At 46.6% G+C, this 23,441-nt stretch overlaps 1 protein-coding gene across 1 annotated transcript in view; it reads right to left on the minus strand.

The window, feature by feature from the left end:
* Positions 1–739: 739 nt before the first annotated feature.
* LOC142303383 (uncharacterized) overlaps positions 740–23,441 on the minus strand; it is a 140,988-nt gene continuing 118,286 nt past the window's right edge. Inside the window, exons 11-15 of the mRNA XM_075344687.1 lie at positions 20,536–20,712; positions 19,533–19,683; positions 17,035–17,159; positions 9,264–9,397; positions 740–1,554 (exon numbers count right to left, since the gene is read on the minus strand). Coding sequence (XP_075200802.1) covers positions 1,259–1,554; positions 9,264–9,397; positions 17,035–17,159; positions 19,533–19,683; positions 20,536–20,712 — 883 coding nt within the window. The 3' untranslated portion in view covers positions 740–1,258. The remainder of the gene's footprint in view (positions 1,555–9,263; positions 9,398–17,034; positions 17,160–19,532; positions 19,684–20,535; positions 20,713–23,441) is intronic.

Below are 23,441 nucleotides of genomic sequence, written 5' to 3' on the forward strand. Positions count from 1 at the left end.
CCACTGAGCCACCGTGCCGCCCTAAATGCTTGAGTTTCCTGTTGACTTACATTGTACTCATTGCGGCCGAGCACCGATTAACAAGCAGGTCACTAGTTATAATGCATGCCTTAAAAATAAAGATGTAGCTAGACAGACTATAGTACATTTTATAAATATGTTGCCTAAATAGCTATAAAATGTAAATCTTGCATTTATGGTAATTAAAATCAATATTCTGATATTTGGGAAAATGTGGTGTGCTTTAATTTAAAATCCATCTTGGACACCAATTTGCACTCATTTACCCAGAGAGATATAGTGTTGTTTGTTCTGATGGTCAATTTGCATAATTTAAAATAACCCGTATAAATAGGTTTTAAAAAGCACATCTGAGGATTAGCAGTGACTGTTTTTTGTTTAATTTAGATTTTTTTTTTTTTCTTCTCTCCAAGACCTAAAACTTCTTAGTGACTCAGAAGTTGCATAGTTAAGATGCTTGGCAAAAATGTTTTCTCTTTAAAAAAAAAAAAAAAAAGTGCCTAGAATTTGCTTTTTTACTTTATGTATTGTAACGGCAGAGTGATGTAAATACAAGTTGTCTATTTTTATTGCCTCCTGTTCTTTCGCAGTCTGGTTTGGTTACAGAAAATCTACAATTGTATGTGCTCTTGTTATCTCTGTATTTGTGAGTGAGCCCTATCCTTATCATTATCGAAGAGGAAACAAATTAACACCATATCTTATGATTATGCATTTTTTTTATTCTGAGATTCTCCGATCATGAGTATGTACAACAAAATTCTATCAACAGTGATTTTTTTCAATTGGGTAAAATTTCTTGAGCATATTCCTTTTACTGAATGTAATGAAAGTTGCACAAATGACCCATTAGACAAGTGTAATGTTGAGTGAATATATAATATTGTGTCTCCCTGATTACGATATGCTCTACTCTTGGTAATGCAACAATCTACTTCGGGTGTAAGTTGTATTCTACTTGATCTTTCTAAATTGCTGTATTATATTATTAAGCACCGTTTCTTGTCTCGTCTCTTCAGCCATGAGTATTACATTTTTATTGTATTCAAAAATGTCTTTTAATTTTCTGTAAAATGTCATCTAAATGTTTGCTTTGATGTTTGGAATAGAGGAAACTGCACTTTAATAAACACTGGGGAAAAGCAGAACGTGTTCATGACTAGTGAATGAGAAATAACTCTTTATTTTTAACTCTACTGTAAGAGGAAATCAGTGTATCATCTGTACTGAGTCACGGTTAGTCATAAGACATGGTGATATACTTTTGCTTCCTCATATAAAACTGTAGGAAAGGCATGTAGTGAAAGTTTCCATCTTGATTGAAATCAAATGCTTGGCACAAAATGTCAAATTCAGTTGGACCAACATTGATTTGTAACGTCAGGAAAGTTGAACAGATTTCCGAGAAGGAGACTTGGCCTGTGCCTTGTGGATCTCTACTTTTTAAAATTGCCTTTACTTCTTTCCAGTACTTGGTAATATCTCCGGTGATTCTGGTTTGGACAGTCTCCACTGGACTCTGTCTTTTGCCTCCTGTAGATAGAATTACAAGTGAAAGACTAGCAAAATCACTAGATCACCTTTTTTTAGACACAAAACAGTCACGGCAGTAAATGGAGTCAAAATTCTTCAACCCCAATTGCTAATTAGGTTTATTAGTATGAAAGAACAAACTTCATGATGATTGTAATAAACCACATAAGAACAATTTCGATGAGTCCATATAGTTAATATATTGAATCGTTTGTACAAATTCACACACAAAATACTACTTAGGCTGCTTTCACACTACGTTTTTTTAACATGCATCCTGAACGTTTTTTTAACGCAAAAACGGATCCAGTGCAAATGCGTTTTCATTTCAATGCATTTGCAATGGACTCGCGTCAACATGCGTTCACCTGCGTTTGCGTGCGTTATAGTGAGGATCCAGCAACTTGCAGTTTTTTAACTTTTTCCAAAAACCGCTACTTGTAGCGTTTTTGAGCTGCGTCCAAATACTGCAAATTGCTGGATCCTGACTATACTGCACGCAAACGCATGTGAACGCTGGCATGCTGACAGACAGGATCCTGCTTGCTCTACTGAGCATGCCCAGAAACCAGCCTGGTGTGATCAGTCTCTCTCTCCCCCTCCCTCTCTCCCCCGCCTGAGAGCTGCGGAAGCTCGTAACCAAGGTAAACATCGGGTAACTTGCTTGGATACCCGATGTTTACTTGGTTAAGTGTGCAGGGAGCCCGGCTCCTAGCAGCTGCAGACGCTCGTAACCAAGGTAAATATCGGGTATCAAAGTAAGTTACCCGATGTTTACCTTGGTTACGAGCCTCCGCAGCTGTCAGATGCCGGCTCCCAGTCTATCACGTTCAGTTCCCCTCACTCCCGATCACATGACTCCAATGCCCGCCCATAAACTTCAAGTGACAGGATCCTGCAAAATAACACATGCGTTTGCATGCGTTTTTCTCAAAAACAGGATCCGCTTTTGCAGCAAAAAAAGTTCATGACGCATGCTAAAAAAATGTAGTGTGAAAGCAGCTTTATACAGACTGTTGTAGTGGTTGGTAGAGCACACCTGGCTGATATGACCTGCTGTGATGTTAAGCAAAGCGAGACACCAGCTTTTGGCAGCATCCAAAACGATTTGCTTAGGCTGGTTTCACATCAGCATTTTTTTGAAGGACGTAAAAAACCTGCAAACCACATGTGACTGGATCCTATGGATTAACAGTTGAACGCATGGAAATGCAAGTGTTATTTGACAAGATCCTTTCACTTGCAGTTCATGGGTGGGCAATGGAGTCATGTGCTCGGGAGTCGAGAGAGGGAGACTCTGTTATTACGCCTGCTTTCTGGGCATGCTCAGTACAGCAAAAAGGATCCTTTCTATCAGGATACCACCGTTCACATGCGGTTGCATGCAGTAGAGTCAGGATCCAGTGACATGCAGTATTTGGATGCAGGACAAAACTGCTAAAAGTAGCGTTTTTGAAATAAGGTAAAAAAATCGCAAAACAACGGATCCAGTATATGACACATGTAAACGCATCTTACTGTGAATCCATTGAAAATGCATTGAAATAACGCATTTGTCAAGGATCCAGTCACAAGCGTTATGTGGGGGTTTTTTCGCAGTCAGACAAAAAAAACGCTGATGTGAAAGCAGCCTTATTCCATTCCTCATTGCAATGCGCTACATTGTGCTTGGGTTCTGGAGAGTGGTCCAAAATACAAATTGATTTTCATTCTTAAATCCCCATCTATGCAATGCCATAATCTAAACCATTTTCTAATACTTGAAGTAAAAATTCCCTATCTTTCCCTAACTACACAAATTGCTTGCCAAGACAGAGCCTTGTAGCACCCCACTTGATACGCTCTTTCAATTGGATGTGCAACCATTTTACTACCACTTTTTGAATGTGATCATTCAGACAGTTATGAAGCCACTTAACCGTAGCTTTGTCAATCCCAAAGTTGGTCATTTTCTCAAGTGAAATGTAGCGTCATCAGAGGCTAGTGTCATGACTTCTGTACGGTAGCCTGCGCTTCATTGCACCAACCAATTTCATTAAGGTTTACTTTCAGAATAAGCCCTGAAAGATTATGGTGTGGCCATCAGTTGAAAGACTTAAAGGAAATTTGTCACCAGGTATTTGCTACCCAATCTGAAAGCAGCATAATGTACAGGTAGAGACCCTGATTCCAGTGATGTGTTACTTACTGAGCTGTTTGCTGTCATTTTGATCAAATCAATGTTTTCTCTGCTACAGATCTAGCAGTTATACAGAGCTCATGAATATGCTGGACTACCTGGCAGCACGCCAAGTAGTCCTCTAATGATGATCTATTGCTGGTTCATCAGTTATTTTATCAACACTACACTAAGCATACCAGTAAGTGACACACCGCTCCAATCAGGATCTCTGCCCCTACATCATGCTGCTCTCAGATTAGGTGCAAAAAAACTGGTGACAAGTTCACTTTAAAATCCCACTAAAATTCAGCATTTAAGAAGGTTGCCACAAACAAATTCAAGAATATTGGAGCATGCATGAATATTGGTGAACTGCAGGCCACTGCCTGTTAGGGGCTAAGAATCCTCATGACTGCTGCCACACAAACTGATTATGCATCACATTTGCAGTAAGTCAGAACAGCCAAAGATTGCTTTATAGAGTTTAGCAAAAGTCCTCACTTCCTCAGCTGGCTGAACGTCTCTGTTGTTTAAGTCTTTCATGACATTGCAGGCTCTAGTAAACACTAAAACATAAAGGCTCTAAAGATGTCAGCTGCTGAAGGAAGTCTGACGTAGTCCGGCTATTACTGAAAACTGGCCTGGACCTCATACCAGGGCAAATCTATTTGTACAACTCTACTGCTCTATTATTAGGCTATGTGCCCACAGGAGTTTGTACCTGCGTATATATCCACAGGTACGGCCACAAGTTTCCTGCAGCTGCTCGCCGGAATCCGCAACTATTTCTAGCTGCGGTAGTACAGCAAAATAGCTGCGGAAAACCTGTGGACATTCATGCGGATTACCTGAGGAAGTCCCGGCCTCTATCTCCATAGTGGAGGGCCGTGATTTCCGCAGGTAATTCTGCAGAATGAATAGACATGCAATTACGTGCGACTGCGGAACATCCGCAGCATGTTCCGCAGCCGCACGTATCCGCAGCATGGACACAGCACTTCTCATGTCCCATAGGATAACATGGGGATTGTACATGCTGAAACCTACGGATTTTCCACAGATAAATCCGCAGGTTTAGGCCCTGTGCGCACTTGCCGGTTTTTGCCGTGGATTTCCTGCGGATTTGCTGCATGTTTCGCTGCAGAAAATGTTCATACCATCTTTGCAGTGATTCACCAGCAAATCCTATGGGGAAAAAAAAATGCTGTGCGCACTATGCGGATTTTGACAGCTGCATGTTTTGCTGTGGGATTCCCGCAGCAAAAACAATTGCATGTCACTACGTTTCCGCAGGTCCCTGCGGTTTCGAGGGCTGGCAGATCAATCACCCGCTGATTCTGGGTCGGCGGAGAATTGATCCCCGGTATCTGGCCAGATGCTGCTACCCATATAAAGTTTATGGCGAACAGAATCTGGCCCAAAGGGGGTAGGAGCAAGCACTTCATACTCACCGATGACCGGGCGGCTGTCACACTGCTCCCGCGGCGCTCTTTCATCTTCCAGAGCCGGCCGCTCATTATTCAATCTCTTATTCACTCCTTCCCTGCTCACCGGTGGCTGTGATTGGTTGCAGGCAGACACACCCCCACACGAAGTGACAGCTGTCTCAGTGCAACCAATCACAGCCGCCAGTGGGTGGGTCTATAGCGTACAATAAAATAAATAATTTAAAAAAAAATGGCGTGCGGTCCCCCTCAATTTTGATAACCAGCCAGGATAAAGCCTCACTCCTGGGGGTTGGTATTCTCAGGATGGGGAGCCCCACATTATGGGGAGCCCCCCAGCCTAAAAATATCAGCCAGCAGCCACCTGGAATTGCCGCATCCATTAGATGTGACAGTCACGGACTTTTCCCAGCTCTTCCCATTGCCGTGATGCGGTGGCAATCGGGGTAATGAAGGAGTTAATGGCAGCAGCCCATAGCTGCCACTAAGTCCTAGTTTAGTGATGGCAGGCGTCTATATGACACCCCCTCATCACTAAACTGCAAGTGAAAGTAAATAAGCGCAAACACCCCAAAAAATCCTTAATTTGAAATAGACAAAAAAGCCCTGTCTTTCACCACTTTATTAACCCCTAATAACAGCCCTCCAAGTCCGAAGTAATCCACAAGATGTCCCACGACGCTTCCAGCTCTCCTACACCTGGCAGTCACAGTGAGCGCCATAGACCCATGACTGCTCGCTGTGAGGGTCAGGACGCAAGTGAAGTGAACCGCTGGGATCAGCGGTGACTTCACTGATGTGCTTTGCAGTGACAGGTGGAGGACTCCAGAGGTGACTGCACATCAGCTGATGTCACCGCTGATCTTATACTCACATTCTCCTGCGAGGCTGCCTCCGGACACTGCTCTCCTGCTTCCAGGCCGGCTCATGCATATGCAGTGCAGAGCTGACCTGCTAACAGCAGAGCGCCGGAGGGACAAAAACACAACTTCAGCACCACGGACAGCATGAGCGGGGAGAACTGTGAAATCCTGCAGGGAACAACCTTCGGCAATTCCGCACCAAATCCACAACAATACGCAACATACCGCATGCGGATTTTGGTGCGGATTTTTTGCTTTTTTTTTTTCCCCCCCGCAGGTGCGGAAATCTTTTAAGAGCCTGCGGAATTTTCTTAAGAAAATTCCATTTTCTAGTGCGCGCAGGGCCTTAAGTGGGCTTTACACACTACGATATTGTTAATGTTTTCTCGTCGGGGTTACGTCGTTAGTGACGCACATCCGGCGTCATTAACGATATCGCAGCGTGTGATACTTATGTGCGATTTAAAACGATCGCAAAAGTGACAAAAATCGTTTGCCGTGGAGAGGTCGTCCTAAAACCAAAAAATCGGTCACCTCTCATTAGCGATGTTGTTCTTCGTTCCTGCGACAGCACACATCGCTGTGTGTGACACCGCAGGCGCGAGGAACATCTCCTTACCTGCCTCCATCGGCAATGCGGAAGGAGGAGGTGGGTGGGATGTCCCGCTCATCTCCGCCCCTCCGCTTCTATTGGACGGCTGCCGTGTGACGCCACACGACCCGCCCTCTTAGGAGGCGGATCGCCGGCCCTAGCGACGTCGCAGGGCAGGTAAGCCGTGTGACGAGGGAGTGCGATTTTGTGCGCGACGGGCAGCGATATGCCCGTGTCGCACAAACAAGGGGGCGGGTACGCATGATAGCGATACCGTTACCGATATCGCTCCCGTGTAAAGCCCCCTTTAATCTCACATGGGCAAGAGGTTTGTAGTGAAGACTGCCTTAGCCCTGTACCAACACAGGTTGTACTATGTACATCATATGTCTGCTCCCTGTCTTTGGTGCGAGCTAGCGAGTCTTATCTTTCCCAGCAAATGATGGCTGTGATAATCAGCAAACATCTGCATCTAACAGCTCTACTCTATCCCAGGCAGCTGTTAACCTGTTAAATGCCTTTGGCGATCTCTGACAGTGGTGTTTAATGCTCGTCTGCAAGGGGGTACTCTATTCTAACCCCTCATCGGTGCTCCATCGACATGATTGCAGACCGCCGATGGGTTGTCGTGATAGACACAGAGGTCTTCAACAGACCTTGGCTATCATCCTGGTACGCCTGTGAAAACCAGCCCATGTCTACTCTTTCTTTGTAGTGATTTTTGCTATATACATCATACTGTGGCATTGTTGTTATAGCACAAGTGCTCAGATGATAGATAGGTAAAAGTCCCCTAAATGGACTAAAAAATGCCGTGAAAAGTAAAAACTGGCTTAAAAAATATATGAAAATAAAGGTTAAAATCACCTGCTTTTACATAATTAAAAATGAAGAAATAAATTAAAATACACATTTGGTAACATTACGTTCCTAAAAGTCCGTTCCATCAAAATAGAAAAGACAAATTTATTTAACAAAATTAAAAAACTGCCCGGAGTGCGTTTTTTTTTTTTTTGGCAGCTGCAACAACACATAAAAAAATGAAAAATGTAATAACAGGAGATCAAAATATCCTATTATCCCCAAATAATATAAAAAAAAACCATCGGCACAGGGCACAAAAAACAAGCCCTCATACAGCTCCATATCTTCAAAAATTTAAAACGTTACAGTTCTTGGTAAATGGTGACATAAGTAAATTCTTTTTAGTCTCCAAAAATTAATAAAAATTCACCACAAGTAAAATAAATATCGTACTTTTCATTTTATAAGATGACCCTGTTTTATAACGCACCTCAAATAATATGAGGTCTATCATATAATCCGGGGTGGGGGAAGGAGGGGTGCAGCTGTGGTGGAGCAAGGTCACAGGGGGCAGTGGTAGAGTAGGGAAATGGCGCGCAACACGTGCTCAGATGGATCTTTCGGCTCGATGACAATCCAAGATCTCATCTGCGCATGCGCCACCTCCGGATGCCGTCTTCTTTAGGGTGCTCTCACATCAGCGATATTTCGCCACACTGCCGGATCCGTCACAACTCCAGTACAGTGCAATACAGTTCAATGGCATCGAGGCAAGCTCTAGTCACATGCTCCGGTCACATGCCAGCATGTAACCGGAGCTTGCCGCGATGCCCTTGAACTGTTTTGCACTGTACTAGAGTGTGCCGGATCCGGCAGTGCGGCGAATTACCGCTGATGTGAAAGCACCCTTAAGTCCTCTGCAAGGAATCAATGGGCCAGAGGTGGCGCGTGCGCAAATGACATCTTGAGCCGAGAGCACCATCTGCGCACTCGACGACTCCTGGGCGCCATTATTTGAAGCCTGCACAGCCGACAGTGGCCCCTGCCTCACTGCTCACAGCATCTCCCCTGCCTCCTGTGACCTCCTCTCCACCATCCCCGGTAAGCTACATTCGGGTTATAAGACTCACTCCTCATTTTCGTTCCAAATTTTTAGGAGGAAAAGTGCCTCTTATAAACCAAAACATACAGTACTATGCATGTTTAGTATCGTGGTAATTATGCTTTCGTGGACACTTATATTGCCAGGTCATTTTTACCGTAAAATGAACGCTGTAATTTAAAAACAAACATTTGTTTTTTGCTATTTTGCCACAATTGGAATCTTTTTGCCTGCTTTCCAGTACATCATGTGATAAAATGGATGGTGTCACTGATAAGTACAACTCTTCTCGCAATAATTAAATCCTCATGGCTATATCGACGAAAAAAAAAAAATCTTATGACTCTTGGAATAAAAGAAGGAAAAAATGAAAAATTGGAAAATCACTCTCTCCTTTGAGATTTATGTGGAATTTGGAGAAAGCACTTGTTATATTGTGTTTGTTTGGCAGAGTTCAATAAAAATGTGTAGCAACCTTGCACAGAAATATCATGTTTAGTATCTACAGCTCCTATGCTAACCTCTGCTTACAGACTACAAACAATAGATATAGTATTCTTTAGCCATATTTTATTCTTTTTTTTTTTTCCTCCTTTAGAACCCAGCTCCGCCCCATACTTCTATTCGAAGATTAGCAAAAAGTAGAGGACACGTGCAAAAAGAGTAAAGTACAATATTTCTTTAGCTTCTTCTGTGGGAGTACATTGTTGTTTTTTTTTTTTAATTCATGATCACATCTTACCAAAATCTTTTGGTCTCTTCATGTTCACGAAATATGAAAGGAGCTTTCGTAAGGAGATTGATTCAACAGGGTAAGTTATCGGTAAGCTGTGCCAGAGGGTTTTCAGTTCTTCAGGCAGCAGAACACAGTTCATTCTGCAAAAATGCAATGCACAATTGTTACGCAATAGAGACCTCTAGTGATGTTACTGAGGTAGTGCAGTTTTGAAACAACGTTTTTTTAAGTTTCTTAGAAAAGAGTATATTCGTTCCCTGAAGTTTTCAAGCTTTTCAGGTCATAATGGAAATCTTGTAGCTAGTGATCATGTCAGTACCAGCTCCATGGTGTGCTTTGATCTTGTTTCTGTTATAACTTATTTTGCTATCCTATATAACTGTATCCTATTACAGTTCTGTACTCCCCTCAAGTGTAAAGTGCCGCAAAATATGTTGGTACTATATAACTATAACTATTATTACAGCAGCCAAAATCGTGTTAATAAAATATTTGCCAAAGGTCCTATTAACCTTTCTAGGTTTCCCCAAGATCCTATTTATGAAGGTCATGGAAATTTGAATAAATAAAACATTGATAACTGCGAACTGATATGCTATTCCAAATCAAACTACATTTTTCTCAAAATGTAAATGAGCTGTTAAGATCTATAGGCCGGACATAGATCTCACTGAGAATCTGCCTCCAGAGCTCATTTTAAAGGGAACCTGTTACGGTTGCTGCGAGCACTGGAGACTATGTCCAGATTTCTTGCTACTGCACATGTGCGAGCGCTGGAGACTAAGTCCAGATTTCTTGCTACTGCACATGTGCGGGCGCTGGAGACTAAGTCCAGATTTCTTGCTACTGCACATGTGCGAGCGCCGGAGACTAAGTCCAATCTTGGAGCCATTGCACATGTGCGGGTGACATCATCGCTGACACGAGGTCACATGTCTCTGACACCTTCTATGCCGATTGGTCGCTGGTCATGTGCTTGTGACGTCTTGCTCGGTGATAGGCCAGCATGACGTCACTCCTGTCGTTCTGGAAGCGGATTGGCTCTGGTGTCCTCCATCTTGGATGAGGCACAGAGTCTATATAAGACCCTGACACACGCCGCATGGTGCTCAGTCCTCTTGGTTCATGCATATGAGTAGACGCTCTGTGCGCGTTCCTCTAGGCATTCCTCTGTCTATGCTAGGTGAGCGCTACCGGCAGGGTAGCGTTCTTATACCTTACAGCTTCGGCTGCTGTCCGTATCCTTACCTCTTAGGGGAGCGGACATAGGCAGGTGCCTGAGGCACATGGTCTGGCTGGGCCTTGTGATTGTACTCGTAGGTGGACGTTGCCGCTAGGGTAACGTTCCTTATACTGCGTCTGGCAGTTGTTCGTATCCTCGCACACTAGGGGAGCGAACAGAGGTAGGAGCTTTGTGCGGCTTACGCTGCTGTTCGTCTCTTTTGCACCACTAGAAGAGCGGACCTAGGCAGGTGCCATATCTAGTGGTTCGTGTCCTCGCACACTAGTGGAGCGAACGCAGGTAGGAGCTTTGTGCGGCTTACGCTGCTGTTCGTCTCTTTTGCACCACTAGAAGAGCGGACCTAGGTAGGTGCCATTTCGCACACATTGCCTTTGTCTCTGTGATTATTAACAGAGATCATTCCACACACCCTCCAAGTAAGGGAGGAATTGCTTTACTTTCTTATTATATCCTTCTGTGAGTTAACAGAGGTATTGCACTCTGCCATAGTCTGCAGCAAAGTCTTTGCACGGTGGACCCTGACTGTCTGATACTCCTTTCGGTTATTATCAGACAGCCCCCCGTAACATTAGGACTGAGCCAAGGGTCTGGCAGTTATGGCAGAATATCAGCAGTTACACCGTTACATACAAGTACTTGAGTCACGGCTCAAGAGTATAGAGGATAAACCTCAGACCATGGTGACATCTGCACATGATCCTCGACTTGCTCTACCAAACAGATATTCTGGCGATGCCAGATCATGTCGTGGTTTCATTAGTCAGTGTCAGATACACCTAGAGGTTAACTCTTCTCGCTTCTCTACGGAGAGGTCCAGAGTAGGCTTTATCATCTCCTTACTTCAGGACAAAGCCTTAGAATGGGCGACTCCCCTATGGGAGCGCTCTGATGTGGTTACTCTGAGACATCAAGACTTTCTTGATGCTCTTAAGGCGGTATTCATGGGTCCGCAGGTTACCCATGATGCGGCCCTGAGACTGTTAGATCTATCTCAGGGTTCGTTATCCACTAGTTCTTATGCCATTGCTTTTAGAACTCTGGTGGCAGAACTAGATTGGCCAGAGAAGGTGTTGATTCCTATCTTCTGGAGAGGGTTGGCTGGCTATGTCAAGGATGCCCTTGCTACTCGTGAAGTCCCTGCTTCTCTGGAGGACTTGATCACAGTAGCAACGAGGATCGATGTACGCCATAAGGAACGTAGACTCGAGGTCTCTTCCTCACGCCCTAAGCATCGGGCTATTCCAGTTGTTGAGGGTCCACTACCATCTTCCTCAGCATCTGAAACATCTCCCACTCCTATGGAGTTAGGTCATACGTTCTCCAGACTACGCAAGTCTGGTCCTCCTATATGTTACGTATGTCGTCAGGCTGGGCACTATGCCAACAAGTGTCCTAGTCGTCAGGGAAACTCCCTGGCCTAGTAACCATTAGAGGGGGGTTACTAGAGACGTCTTCTGCACCCTCTAAGTGTTGTATCCCAGGTCAGCTCTCGTTCTCTGAGAATACATGGCCTATTATGGCTTTTGTGGATTCCGGAGCTGACGGGATTTTTGTGTCCTCAGGATTTGTAAAGGGACACAATATTCCCTCTATCATGTTAGAGGCGCCTATTCCTGTCCGTGTTGTTAATGGAACTATGTTGTCTGACTCCATTACATTGAGGACAGTTCCCTTGCGCCTTTCCCTGTCTCAGGGTCACATAGAGGAGATTTCTTTTCTTGTTTTGCCTGAGGGTATAGACGACGTCCTTCTGGGTCTTCCATGGCTTCGGACTCATGCTCCTCACATTGACTGGGAGTCTGACAGCATTATTAGTTGGGGTTCGAAATGTCAGTCCCGATGTCTTCCCTTACCACCTAAGGTCGTTGCAGTTGCATCAACTGATCTCTCTCCCATACCTACACCCTATTTGGATTTCGCTGACGTGTTCTCCAAACAGGGTGCTGAGGTTCTTCCACCCCATAGGCCGTATGACTGTGCCATAGACCTTATCCCAGGTTCGGTTCCACCTAAAGGCAGGGTTTACCCCCTGTCGATACCTGAGTCGGAGGCCATGTCGACCTATATAAGAGAGAGCTTAGAGAAGGGGTTCATTCGTAAGTCTGTCTCTCCCGCGGGAGCTGGGTTTTTCTTTGTTCGGAAGAAAGAGGGTGATTTGCGTCCCTGCATAGATTACAGGGGTCTCAACGCAATCACAATAAAGAACAAATACCCATTACCTTTAATTTCGGAGCTCTTTGACAGACTGAGAGGAGCTCAAGTTTTTACGAAGTTGGATCTGCGGGGTGCGTATAACTTGGTACGAATTCGAAAGGGTGACGAATGGAAGACCGCTTTTAACACCCGAGACGGTCACTATGAATACCTCGTCATGCCTTTTGGGTTATGTAATGCACCCGCAGTATTTCAGGACTTCGTAAATGATGTGTTCAGGGATTTACTGTTATCCTCAGTAGTGGTGTATCTGGACGACATCCTGATTTTTTCTCCTGATCTGGAGACTCATCGTCAGGATGTCGTTCGTGTCCTTTCCCGTTTAAGGGAGCACTCATTGTTTGCTAAACTCGAGAAATGTGTATTCGAGCAGTCCTCATTGCCTTTTTTGGGTTACATTATCTCACAAGAGGGTCTGGCTATGGATCCTGCGAAGCTCTCTGCTGTCCTGCAATGGTCCGAACCTCATTCCTTGAAGGCGGTGCAACGCTTCTTAGGATTTATAAATTATTACAGGCAGTTCATACCCCATTTTTCTACTTTGGTGGCCCCTTTGGTGGCCTTGACTAAGAAAGGTGCTAATCCCAAAGCCTGGTCTACTGAGACATCTCAGGCTTTTGAGGCAGTAAAAAGACACTTTTCAACTGCTCCCGTTCTTCAAAGACCCGATGAGAGTAAGCCCTTCCTCTTAGAGGTTGATGCCTCTTCAGTGGGTGCTGGTGCGGTCTTGTATCAAAAGAACGGTGCAGGTAGAAAAAGGCCGTGTTTCTTCTTTGCTAAAACCTTTTCACCGGCAGAGAGAAACTATACCATTGGGGATAGGGAACTGCTCGCCTTGAGATTAGCCTTGGAGGAGTGGCGTCACTTGCTGGAAGGAGCGAAACATCCTTTCCAGGTCTATACAGACCATAAGAATCTGACGTACTTACAAACCGCTCAGCGTCTGAATCCTCGCCAAGCCCGCTGGTCCTTGTTTTTCTCCCGCTTTCACTTCTCCATCAACTATTTGTCTGGGAGTAAGAATAACAAGGCAGACGCCCTGTCTCGCTCTATGCTTTCTACCCAGGAAGAGATTGACGAACCTCGTCTTATCCTTCCCTCCAGGGTTTTTCATACGCTCTCTCCTGTGACGTTAGACCAAATCCCACCGGGCAAGACATTTGTTCCGCCTGATCGACAGAATGATATACTGTCATGGGCCCACACCTCAAAGGTGGGTGGGCATTTTGGTATTAGGCGGACACGAGAGTTACTGGAGAGGTGGTATTGGTGGCCACACTTAGCCAGCCACGTCAAGAGATATGTCGGTTCCTGCTACTCGTGTGCTCGCAACCGTCCATTACGGCAGAGACCGGCTGGGCTCTTGCATCCTTTACCAGTGCCAGATAGACCATGGGAGGTGGTAGGCATGGACTTTGTGGGTGATCTTCCATGTTCACAGGGACATAGATTTGTGTGGGTCATTACGGACCATTTCTCCCGGATGGTTCATCTCGTACCGTTATCGAGAATCCCATCTTCCAGGGTACTAGCCAAACTATTCCTCAAGCATGTCTTTAGGCTTCACGGGATGCCAGATCGTATCATTTGTGATAGAGGCCCGCAATTTACTTCCCGTTTCTGGCGAGATCTTTGTAGCCTTCTGCAAATTGAGTTGAATCTCTCTTCGGCATACCATCCGGAGACTAATGGTTTGGTTGAACGTACCAATCAATCTATGATTATATACCTTCGACACTTTGTTGCTGAGAACCACGATAACTGGTCCTCCCTCCTACCCTGGGCAGAATTTGCCCTTAACAATTCGCTGGCTGAGGCCACTGGGCAGACACCGTTCGTACTCAATAATGGGCAACACCCTAGGGTACCGGTACCGTTTCCCGCTGCTGCACCTCCTCCTCTTGTGGCCGACTGGGCAACTAATGCCAGAGAGGTTTGGGATCGGACTCAAGAGTCGATCCAAGCAGCTAAGGACCGTATGAAGACGGTGTCCGATCGGTTTCGTCGCCCGGCTCCTGTCTTTTCTCCAGGGGACTTTGTGTGGCTCTCTGCAAAACACGTGAGACTTAGAGTGAGCTCTGTCAAATTTGCTCCTCGCTTCCTGGGTCCTTATGAGGTTCTTCGACAGGTAAATCCTGTAGTCTATCAATTGAAGTTACCTGTCCATCTTAGGATTCATGACAAATTCCATGTCTCACTGCTAAAGCCGGCTATTTTACCTCACGCTCGTGAAGTGCACTCTCCTGCCTCTGATTCCTCTCGCTCTAGCTATGAGGTACGAGCCATAGTTGGTTCTAAGATGGTTAGAGGGCGCAGGTTCTTCTTGATAGATTGGGAGGGCTATGGCCCGGAACATCGCTCTTGGGAGCCTGAGGAGGCTGTCCATGCTCCCGACTTAGTTGCCGATTATCTGCGTCGCCGGGAGGGGGGCCCTTGAGGGGGAGGTACTGTTACGGTTGCTGCGAGCACTGGAGACTATGTCCAGATTTCTTGCTACTGCACATGTGCGAGCGCTGGAGACTAAGTCCAGATTTCTTGCTACTGCACATGTGCGGGCGCTGGAGACTAAGTCCAGATTTCTTGCTACTGCACATGTGCGAGCGCCGGAGACTAAGTCCAATCTTGGAGCCATTGCACATGTGCGGGTGACATCATCGCTGACACGAGGTCACATGTCTCTGACACCTTCTATGCCGATTGGTCGCTGGTCATGTGCTTGTGACGTCTTGCTCGGTGATAGGCCAGCATGACGTCACTCCTGTCGTTCTGGAAGCGGATTGGCTCTGGTGTCCTCCATCTTGGATGAGGCACAGAGTCTATATAAGACCCTGACACACGCCGCATGGTGCTCAGTCCTCTTGGTTCATGCATATGAGTAGACGCTCTGTGCGCGTTCCTCTAGGCATTCCTCTGTCTATGCTAGGTGAGCGCTACCGGCAGGGTAGCGTTCTTATACCTTACAGCTTCGGCTGCTGTCCGTATCCTTACCTCTTAGGGGAGCGGACATAGGCAGGTGCCTGAGGCACATGGTCTGGCTGGGCCTTGTGATTGTACTCGTAGGTGGACGTTGCCGCTAGGGTAACGTTCCTTATACTGCGTCTGGCAGTTGTTCGTATCCTCGCACACTAGGGGAGCGAACAGAGGTAGGAGCTTTGTGCGGCTTACGCTGCTGTTCGTCTCTTTTGCACCACTAGAAGAGCGGACCTAGGCAGGTGCCATATCTAGTGGTTCGTGTCCTCGCACACTAGTGGAGCGAACGCAGGTAGGAGCTTTGTGCGGCTTACGCTGCTGTTCGTCTCTTTTGCACCACTAGAAGAGCGGACCTAGGTAGGTGCCATTTCGCACACATTGCCTTTGTCTCTGTGATTATTAACAGAGATCATTCCACACACCCTCCAAGTAAGGGAGGAATTGCTTTACTTTCTTATTATATCCTTCTGTGAGTTAACAGAGGTATTGCACTCTGCCATAGTCTGCAGCAAAGTCTTTGCACGGTGGACCCTGACTGTCTGATACTCCTTTCGGTTATTATCAGACAGCCCCCCGTAACAGAACCTGTCACTAGATTTGGCGACTATGAGCTGCGGCGACCACCAGTGGGCTCTTATATAAAGCATTCTAGAATACTATATATAAGAGCCCAGGCCGCTCTGTAGAATGTAAAAAACACTTTTATAATACGTAGGGGGCAGTCTGGTCAAATGGCTGTCTCTGCTCTCTGGTCTGGTGCCTCCTCTCTGCTGCGGTCTCCGTCCTCCATCTATCCAGCCCAGGCTGGCATTGTGGTCTTGCGCAGGCGCATTTTCATCTGTAATGCTGAGGGCAGATTAAAGTAATATAATGCACAGGCGCAAGGAAAGATTAAAGATCGCATGCGCACTACAATACTTTGATCAAAGTGCGCCTGCGCGGGGCCTCAATGCTGGCTAGTGTGGATGATGTGGGACGCGTCATGCACATGGGCCTCAGAAGAAAGAGGACGGAGATCGCTGCAGAGAGGAGGCGCCGGAATGAAGAGCAGCGACACCCATTGGACTGGACCAACCGCTAGGTGAGTATTTTATAAAGTGTTTTCTACGTTTGGCCTGGGCTATATACCTATATACCTATATATATATATATACCTATATATATATATATATATATATATATATATATATATATATATATATAATGTATATATAATATAAAAACACTTTAAGATAAAAAAAAAAACAAAAACAACTCCTCCTGGCACATCCTGAAGCAGTTTTTGTTTTGGCCACATGAGAGAGAAATAAAGTCATGAGGACATAGCATAGTAGTTTCCGTAAGGCTTACCGCATTAATACAGCATCAAGCTTCTCCTTGTCTGCACTACATTCATTGTTTCTACATTCACTGATGAAAGATCTGCAGAATTGCCAGAATTTATGCTGGAGAAGATCCCAGACAATCAAATGTATCTGCATCAAGAAGAAAAATATTCTACATTAACAAAATGTTCCCCTACATGACAGCCATATTGTCTGTCGGTATAAAATATTTAAAGGGAACCTGTCAGGTGTAATATGCACCCAGAACCACAAGCAGTTCTGAGTGCATATTGCTAATCCCTGCCTAACCGTCCCTGTAGCATAGATAAAGAGAGCTATAGAAAAAGGATTTCTAAACATCTTATATGCCTATGAGCTTGGGGGCTAGTCCCCTGGGCGTTGCTTTCCTTGCTAGTTGCCCCCATTAGCATGTTAGTATGCCCCTGTGGGCGTGTTAACATGCTAATGAATGCGCAGCGTCAGAGGATGATCTCACTCACCTCTCCACTGCCATCGCCGCCCGACACTGGATTTCAGATCAGTGCGCATGACCCCGGAGTTTTGGTCATGCGCACTATGAAGACGGGTGTACGCGTCCTGGCTTCAAACTGAAGTAGTGCGCATGACCGAAACTCCGGGGTCATGCGCACTGAGCCGAAATCCAGTGTCAGGCGGCGATGGCAGCGGAGAGGTGAGTGAGATCTCCTCTGACATTGTACATTCATTAGCATGGTAGCACACCCACAGGGACGTACTAACCTGCTAATGAGGCCAACTAGCAAGCGAAGCAACGGCCTTGGGACTAGTTCCCTCGCTCATTAGCATACAATAAAAGATCTTTAGAAATACTTTTTCTAAAGATCCTTTTATCTATGCTGGTGTATACAGGGATTTTTAGACAGGGATTAGCAATATACACCCAGAACTGATCGTGGCTCTGGGTGCATATTGGACCTGACATGTTTCCTTTAAGGGTATAGTGCAGAAGGCTGTATTTGGTAATAATATACAAAAAAGTCTGGAATATAGTCCAAAGATTTAGGTAATTACCAAAACTTTCAGAGTTTTCTTATTTCCAAGTTGGTGCCTTTGAACTGAATGCCTGTGCTCTAGCCTCAAGAGCGATCTACTCTCTATAAGGCCTCTTTCACATATCCATGAAAATCACGCACGTCTTGCACGGACGTGTAAAAGGTGTGCCATGATTTTGGCACACGAATCACGGATAGCACACGGAGAGTAGGTAGCAGGAACTTTCTGCTCACCTGTCCCAGTCGCTGCTGTCCGTGGTGCTGATGTCTTCTGCTCTGCGGTCTCCGGATCTGCTAACTCCCCGCTGCTTCTGGCCCACAGTGCAGTGAATATGCGATGAGCATAATGAGCAGGGGTCGGAAGCAAGTGACAGCAGCGGCAGAGACAGCAATGCTGGAGAAGGGGAGTATAGAAATTTATTTTATTTCACAGAAACGAGATTTTCTCCAGTATGTGTTACTGTGATGTCACACGGATCACATCCATGTGGTCCATGTGACACCCGTGCTGCCGGACAAAAACGGACATGTCTACGTGTGGAGCACATGGACACGTATGCTCTACACAGACACATGGTCCATGTGAAAACACGCATGTGTGCGCAGACCCTTTGATTTTAATGGGTGTGTGCCCGACTGCCCGTGTCTCCTGATACGTGTGAAAACGGACGTCACACGTATTGGAGACACGGATGTGTGAAGGCGGCCTAAAACATAGTACATATATTTTCTATCTTCACTAGAGTCTAAGTGATGCATCTTCTGGAGCAATATATAATCATTATCCATTATTACTGGCAAATAGAATCTTCCATCAGCTACATTTATTAGTAAGCTTTGGGCTTTAACTGTATAATGTAAAACCTTAAAAGACAGAACCGAGCCTTTTATTAAAATGTTATTGTGCAACCCATATCATGGACTGCGAGATCTGGCAAGATTTTTTACAAAGATGGAGCATCCATTAACCCGGCATACTAAAGAAAAGAACAATTCTGTAAGTACTGTGTAACCTTTTTCTCAGGAAGTGGAAGGTTTACTTAAGCTTAGTACAAAAAAAGACCTTTAGATAGCTTTCATAAAATCATGATGGACGCCTCTCAAAAATAGATGCATAGTTAGGCTATGTGCGCACGTGTGCGCTCTGCACCGTACCCAAAAGGTGCGCTTCAGAGTGCAGCTGAAAAGCTCCGTTCTGAAGCGCATGGTGCCGGCAGAGAATGTGCGCTCTGCATGCTGCCTCTCCCTATAGACAGCATGCAAACTGCACGGAAGAAGTGACATGTCACTTCTTAGAACGCAGCGATTCGGGCAGCAGCCGAATCGCTGCGTTCTAATATGCCATGTGCGCACGGCTCCTGCACAATCTCCATAGACTGTGCAGGGGACGCAGGACGCATGCAGTTACGCTGCGGTGCAGAACGCAGCGTAACTGCATGCAATACGCACACGTGCGCACATACCCTTATGGAATGACATCTACATTGCTTACCTCGGGCAACTTTCTTGGGGTTTGTGCATGACTGTACCTTGATAAATCCATTTCAAAGCTTTTGTGATAACGAATTTTGTCTATGCGGTAATGAACTTTAATCAGAGATGAAAGCCGTTCCACTTCTTCCTTTAGCTCAAACGTTGAAGGCCTTTCATAATAATAAAATTATCATCATATTGGAGGAATGCAAGTTACATTGAAATGGATTTCTTTTTTCTAATTTCATTAAATATTGCTAAAGCTCATACCTACACCTCAGCTGTTACCTGGTCAGTGTACCTCAATTTGCTCACCATAACCATTAAAGGGAACCTGTCAGGTGCAATATGCACCCAGAACCACGAGCAGTTCTGGGTGCATATTGCTAATCCCTGCCTAACCGTCCCTGTATACACTAGCATGGATAAAGGGATCTTTAGAAAAAGTATTTCTAAAGATCTTTTAAAGTATGTTATTGAGCGCAGGGACTAGTTCCCTGGGCGTTACTTCCCCTGGCTAGTCGGCTCCATTAGCATGTTAGTACACCCCTGTGGGCGTGCTGACATGCTAATAAGTGTGCAGCGTCACAGGATGACCTCACGCATCTCTCCGCCACCCTCAACCCCGGAGTTTGGGTCATGTGCACTATGAAGCCGGGTTTACGCATCCTGGCTTCAAACTGAAGTAGTGCGCATGACCAAAACTCTGTGTGGTTCTTGGTGCATATTAGCCCTGACAGGTTCCCTTTAAAGCCAATACATGAGTCTTGTTCTATAACATCACAAGTTAGCCTATGTATAAATACGGTGCAGAGATCTCTACCATCACATCAAATCATGCTATTCACATAGAATAAAGTTTTGTATAATAGATTATACATTTCCAAAGAGAAAAAAATTATAGCAGAACCCCTTTAAATAAGACTATTTCAGACTCCTACATTTTTGACCTTGGGATTACTGAAAATGTCATTACTTAAAAACTTTTTTTTCCACTAAATAATGATGTGAGTTAGACATACCTATCTTGAATAAGATCAATAAACTTCATGAAAGGTAAAACTGTAGAGCCCTGTTCTCCAAGAAGAACAGCAAAGCTGTTGACTTGTTCTGCAGTGAGTGGAGTTAGAATTGTTTTCTCAATGATTTCCTTAAAGTCATCTAGATGAATGCAGCCGTTTCCTAGAACATCTGCTTGGCTAAAATGCAAATACATGTCAATATGAAATAGCAATGCATTTATCAACAGCCCAATTAATATGGGTGGGTAGGGATGGTGACCCCGGGACCCGGTGACTTGGTGCAGGGGACGGTGATGGCAGGGACCGATGCACCTGGTCAGACCAGGGAGTCTTAGCTTACTCACGATGAAAGAAGTCAGACAAGTCCTTTGGTTAACCAATGTGATGGTGGCCGGCCGCCGCGGCCGGGTGTGTTCTGGTCTCCCACCCGGGCTGGTGGTCTCTTCCCTCTGCACTGTGCTGTAGTGTTTTGGACTTCCCGGTCTGGAACTCGAGAGTCCGCTCCCGGTAATACTGCTGGGAGCTGTGCCCGCTGACGCTGACCCGTGGGATCTACAGGCTCTGACGGATGCCCTATCCCTCTCTGTGGGTGGTTGTCTCTTTTCGGGACTTAGGTTTGGACAGGACCTATAATCCTGCCCTCAATTGGTTAATTAGCTAGGCCGTTGGTTCCAGTCCTGGCTTCAAGGTCCGTGTACCCCCTCTGTGCATGGTTTCTGGTCGGGTCTCCGGTGTCGGTACCGGCGGGCTCCAACCCTGTCCCGGTCCACCTTGGATCTGCCGAGCCGTCTTCCTGTCTCCTGCTAGCTACGCGCCCACTGTATGCCACCAAGCTAATGTGTCCGGGCTCCGACCCTGACACCTGTCAGTTCAGCCTCAGGCCTACAGCAGAGGCCTGGACTTCACTCCACTCAACTCCACTGCTCACTTAAAACCTTTTTCAAAACTGACTCCTTTTACCTGCCCCGGGCTCTCCAGACCCCTAGGTGGGCGTTTCCTTCTGTCTGGTTCCGCCCACTGGTGTGCCTGTCTTTCCCTGGGGGAGGTGATTAGGGTTTTCTGGTTGGCTGTGTGTAACCTAGGTGAGGGAAGGTGTTATGCGGGGGCCTATGTGTGACTACCTGCAGTGTCAGGGCTTCACATTCCCCCTTGGTTAAATACAGACCGTCAGCGGGCTGTCCTACCACTACCATTTATTAAACTGGAACTGTAGAAAAAGGGGATAAAACAGGTTTACAAGTATAATAACATATTTACATTGAGATAACTTTCTTCCCTTACGGGAGGCACAAAGCTTAAACATTGCTAACGGACCGGGCCACCTTCTGTTCGCTCCCGCCACCCAAACAACCTGTTCCCTAGTGCCACCACTAAGACAGGTGACACCCCTTTACCCTTTACCCCAGTTCAGAAACAGGCCCAGGTAGCACCCACATGGACCGGGTAATAAGTTCCTTACCCGGCAGTCCTTGCTACGGGTCCCCATGGTCTGGAGGGTGGTCACCGGTTGCAATGGTGACGGACCTCGGCCGACTTCCTCCAATCTGCCTCTCCGGAGACTGGGTCGGTGCTGTATGAAGGTGGACGGTAATTATTTACAAGACCCAATAGTTCTTGGATTGGCCTGTCAGTTCACGGCCATGGTCTATGTTTAAAACGGTGTCACTGCAGAACGGTCCCAACGGGGACACATAACTGGGTAGCCGGGAATCTTCTACCTACTCATTTTCAGGCAATGTAGAAGGTGAAGGAGGATATGGACACATCATTCCTTTTACATTCACCCAGTTCCGAACGTTGAGGACGAACCATCTTCTCTCCCCACAATGCTGGGTGTATGTAACCAGCTCTCCGGGCTCCAGGTCGCGGTCCGGGTGTCCTGTGGGCAGGTGCGGGGCTACGTCTCTCCGGGACACGAAAATTTCGGCATCCATGCCCGGCTCGTAGATGAAGCCCCACCCACACTTGGGGTTAAAATGGCAGACCTGCCCTTGATAAGTTGGACTCCGCACTCGGAAGGTGGATTGCCGGAGGTGATCCTTTTCTAGGTATGTTTGGGACAACACATCAGCCTTCCTCTTTTCCCAGTCTGCAATCTCCCCCCACAATTGCCTCTGCTGCCGCTTCCAATATGGAGCGCAATCCTCAGGCTCTTCCCCCTGCTCGGGAGCTCGGCTCATGCGGAGGCTCTCACTGCCGGCCACCACCGGTTCCACTCTTGGTTGAGAGCTCCGCTCCATAGCTTGCTCCGCTTCCCGGCAGGTATACACTGGCTGCTCCACAGCCTGGTCTGGGTACGAGCTGATGCGGGGACTCGCTGCCGGGGTTGTCTTCTGGGTTGGCTCTGCCTCCGATGCGGCTGGGCGGACTGCCGGGGCCGGTCTCGTCAGACGTGTGGCCATCCTCGTGGCCGGAGGTGACGTCATCTTCGGCGCGGCCGGGCTCGGGGCTGGAGAGGATGTCTTTCGGGTCTTGGTCTGGCGCGGGACTCATACGGGTGCCGGAGTGGTGGCATGCTCATGGCCTGAGGGTTCCATGACCGAGGCCTCGCTAGCAAATGGAATGGGCTGCACTGCCGTTGCTTGGGGCAGCGGACCAAGCGGGACATCAGCTGCAGGTACGGGCGTCAAGGGAGGCGACGTGGCGGACGGGGGCAGACCGAGCTCCTCAGCCTGGTGGGCCGGTCCCAGTGGGACATAGGGGTTTGGGTCGCTTACCCGCTCCTCCGAGGCCATCTCCACTTCGCGGGCCCGAACGGCCGCAGCCAGATCCCTCATCTCGGCCATCCATCTTTTTAGCAAGAAATTAGCCTGGGCCTGGATCTTGCGGCACATCCGTTCTGTCTGGGCTTCGACGCAGTCAGCAGTCCTGGGAGCTGGTTGCTCCATCTTCGGGTCGCCGGACCG

The sequence above is a fragment of the Anomaloglossus baeobatrachus genome, chromosome 4, assembly GCF_048569485.1.
Source record: "Anomaloglossus baeobatrachus isolate aAnoBae1 chromosome 4, aAnoBae1.hap1, whole genome shotgun sequence".
Lineage (NCBI taxonomy): Eukaryota > Metazoa > Chordata > Amphibia > Anura > Aromobatidae > Anomaloglossus > Anomaloglossus baeobatrachus.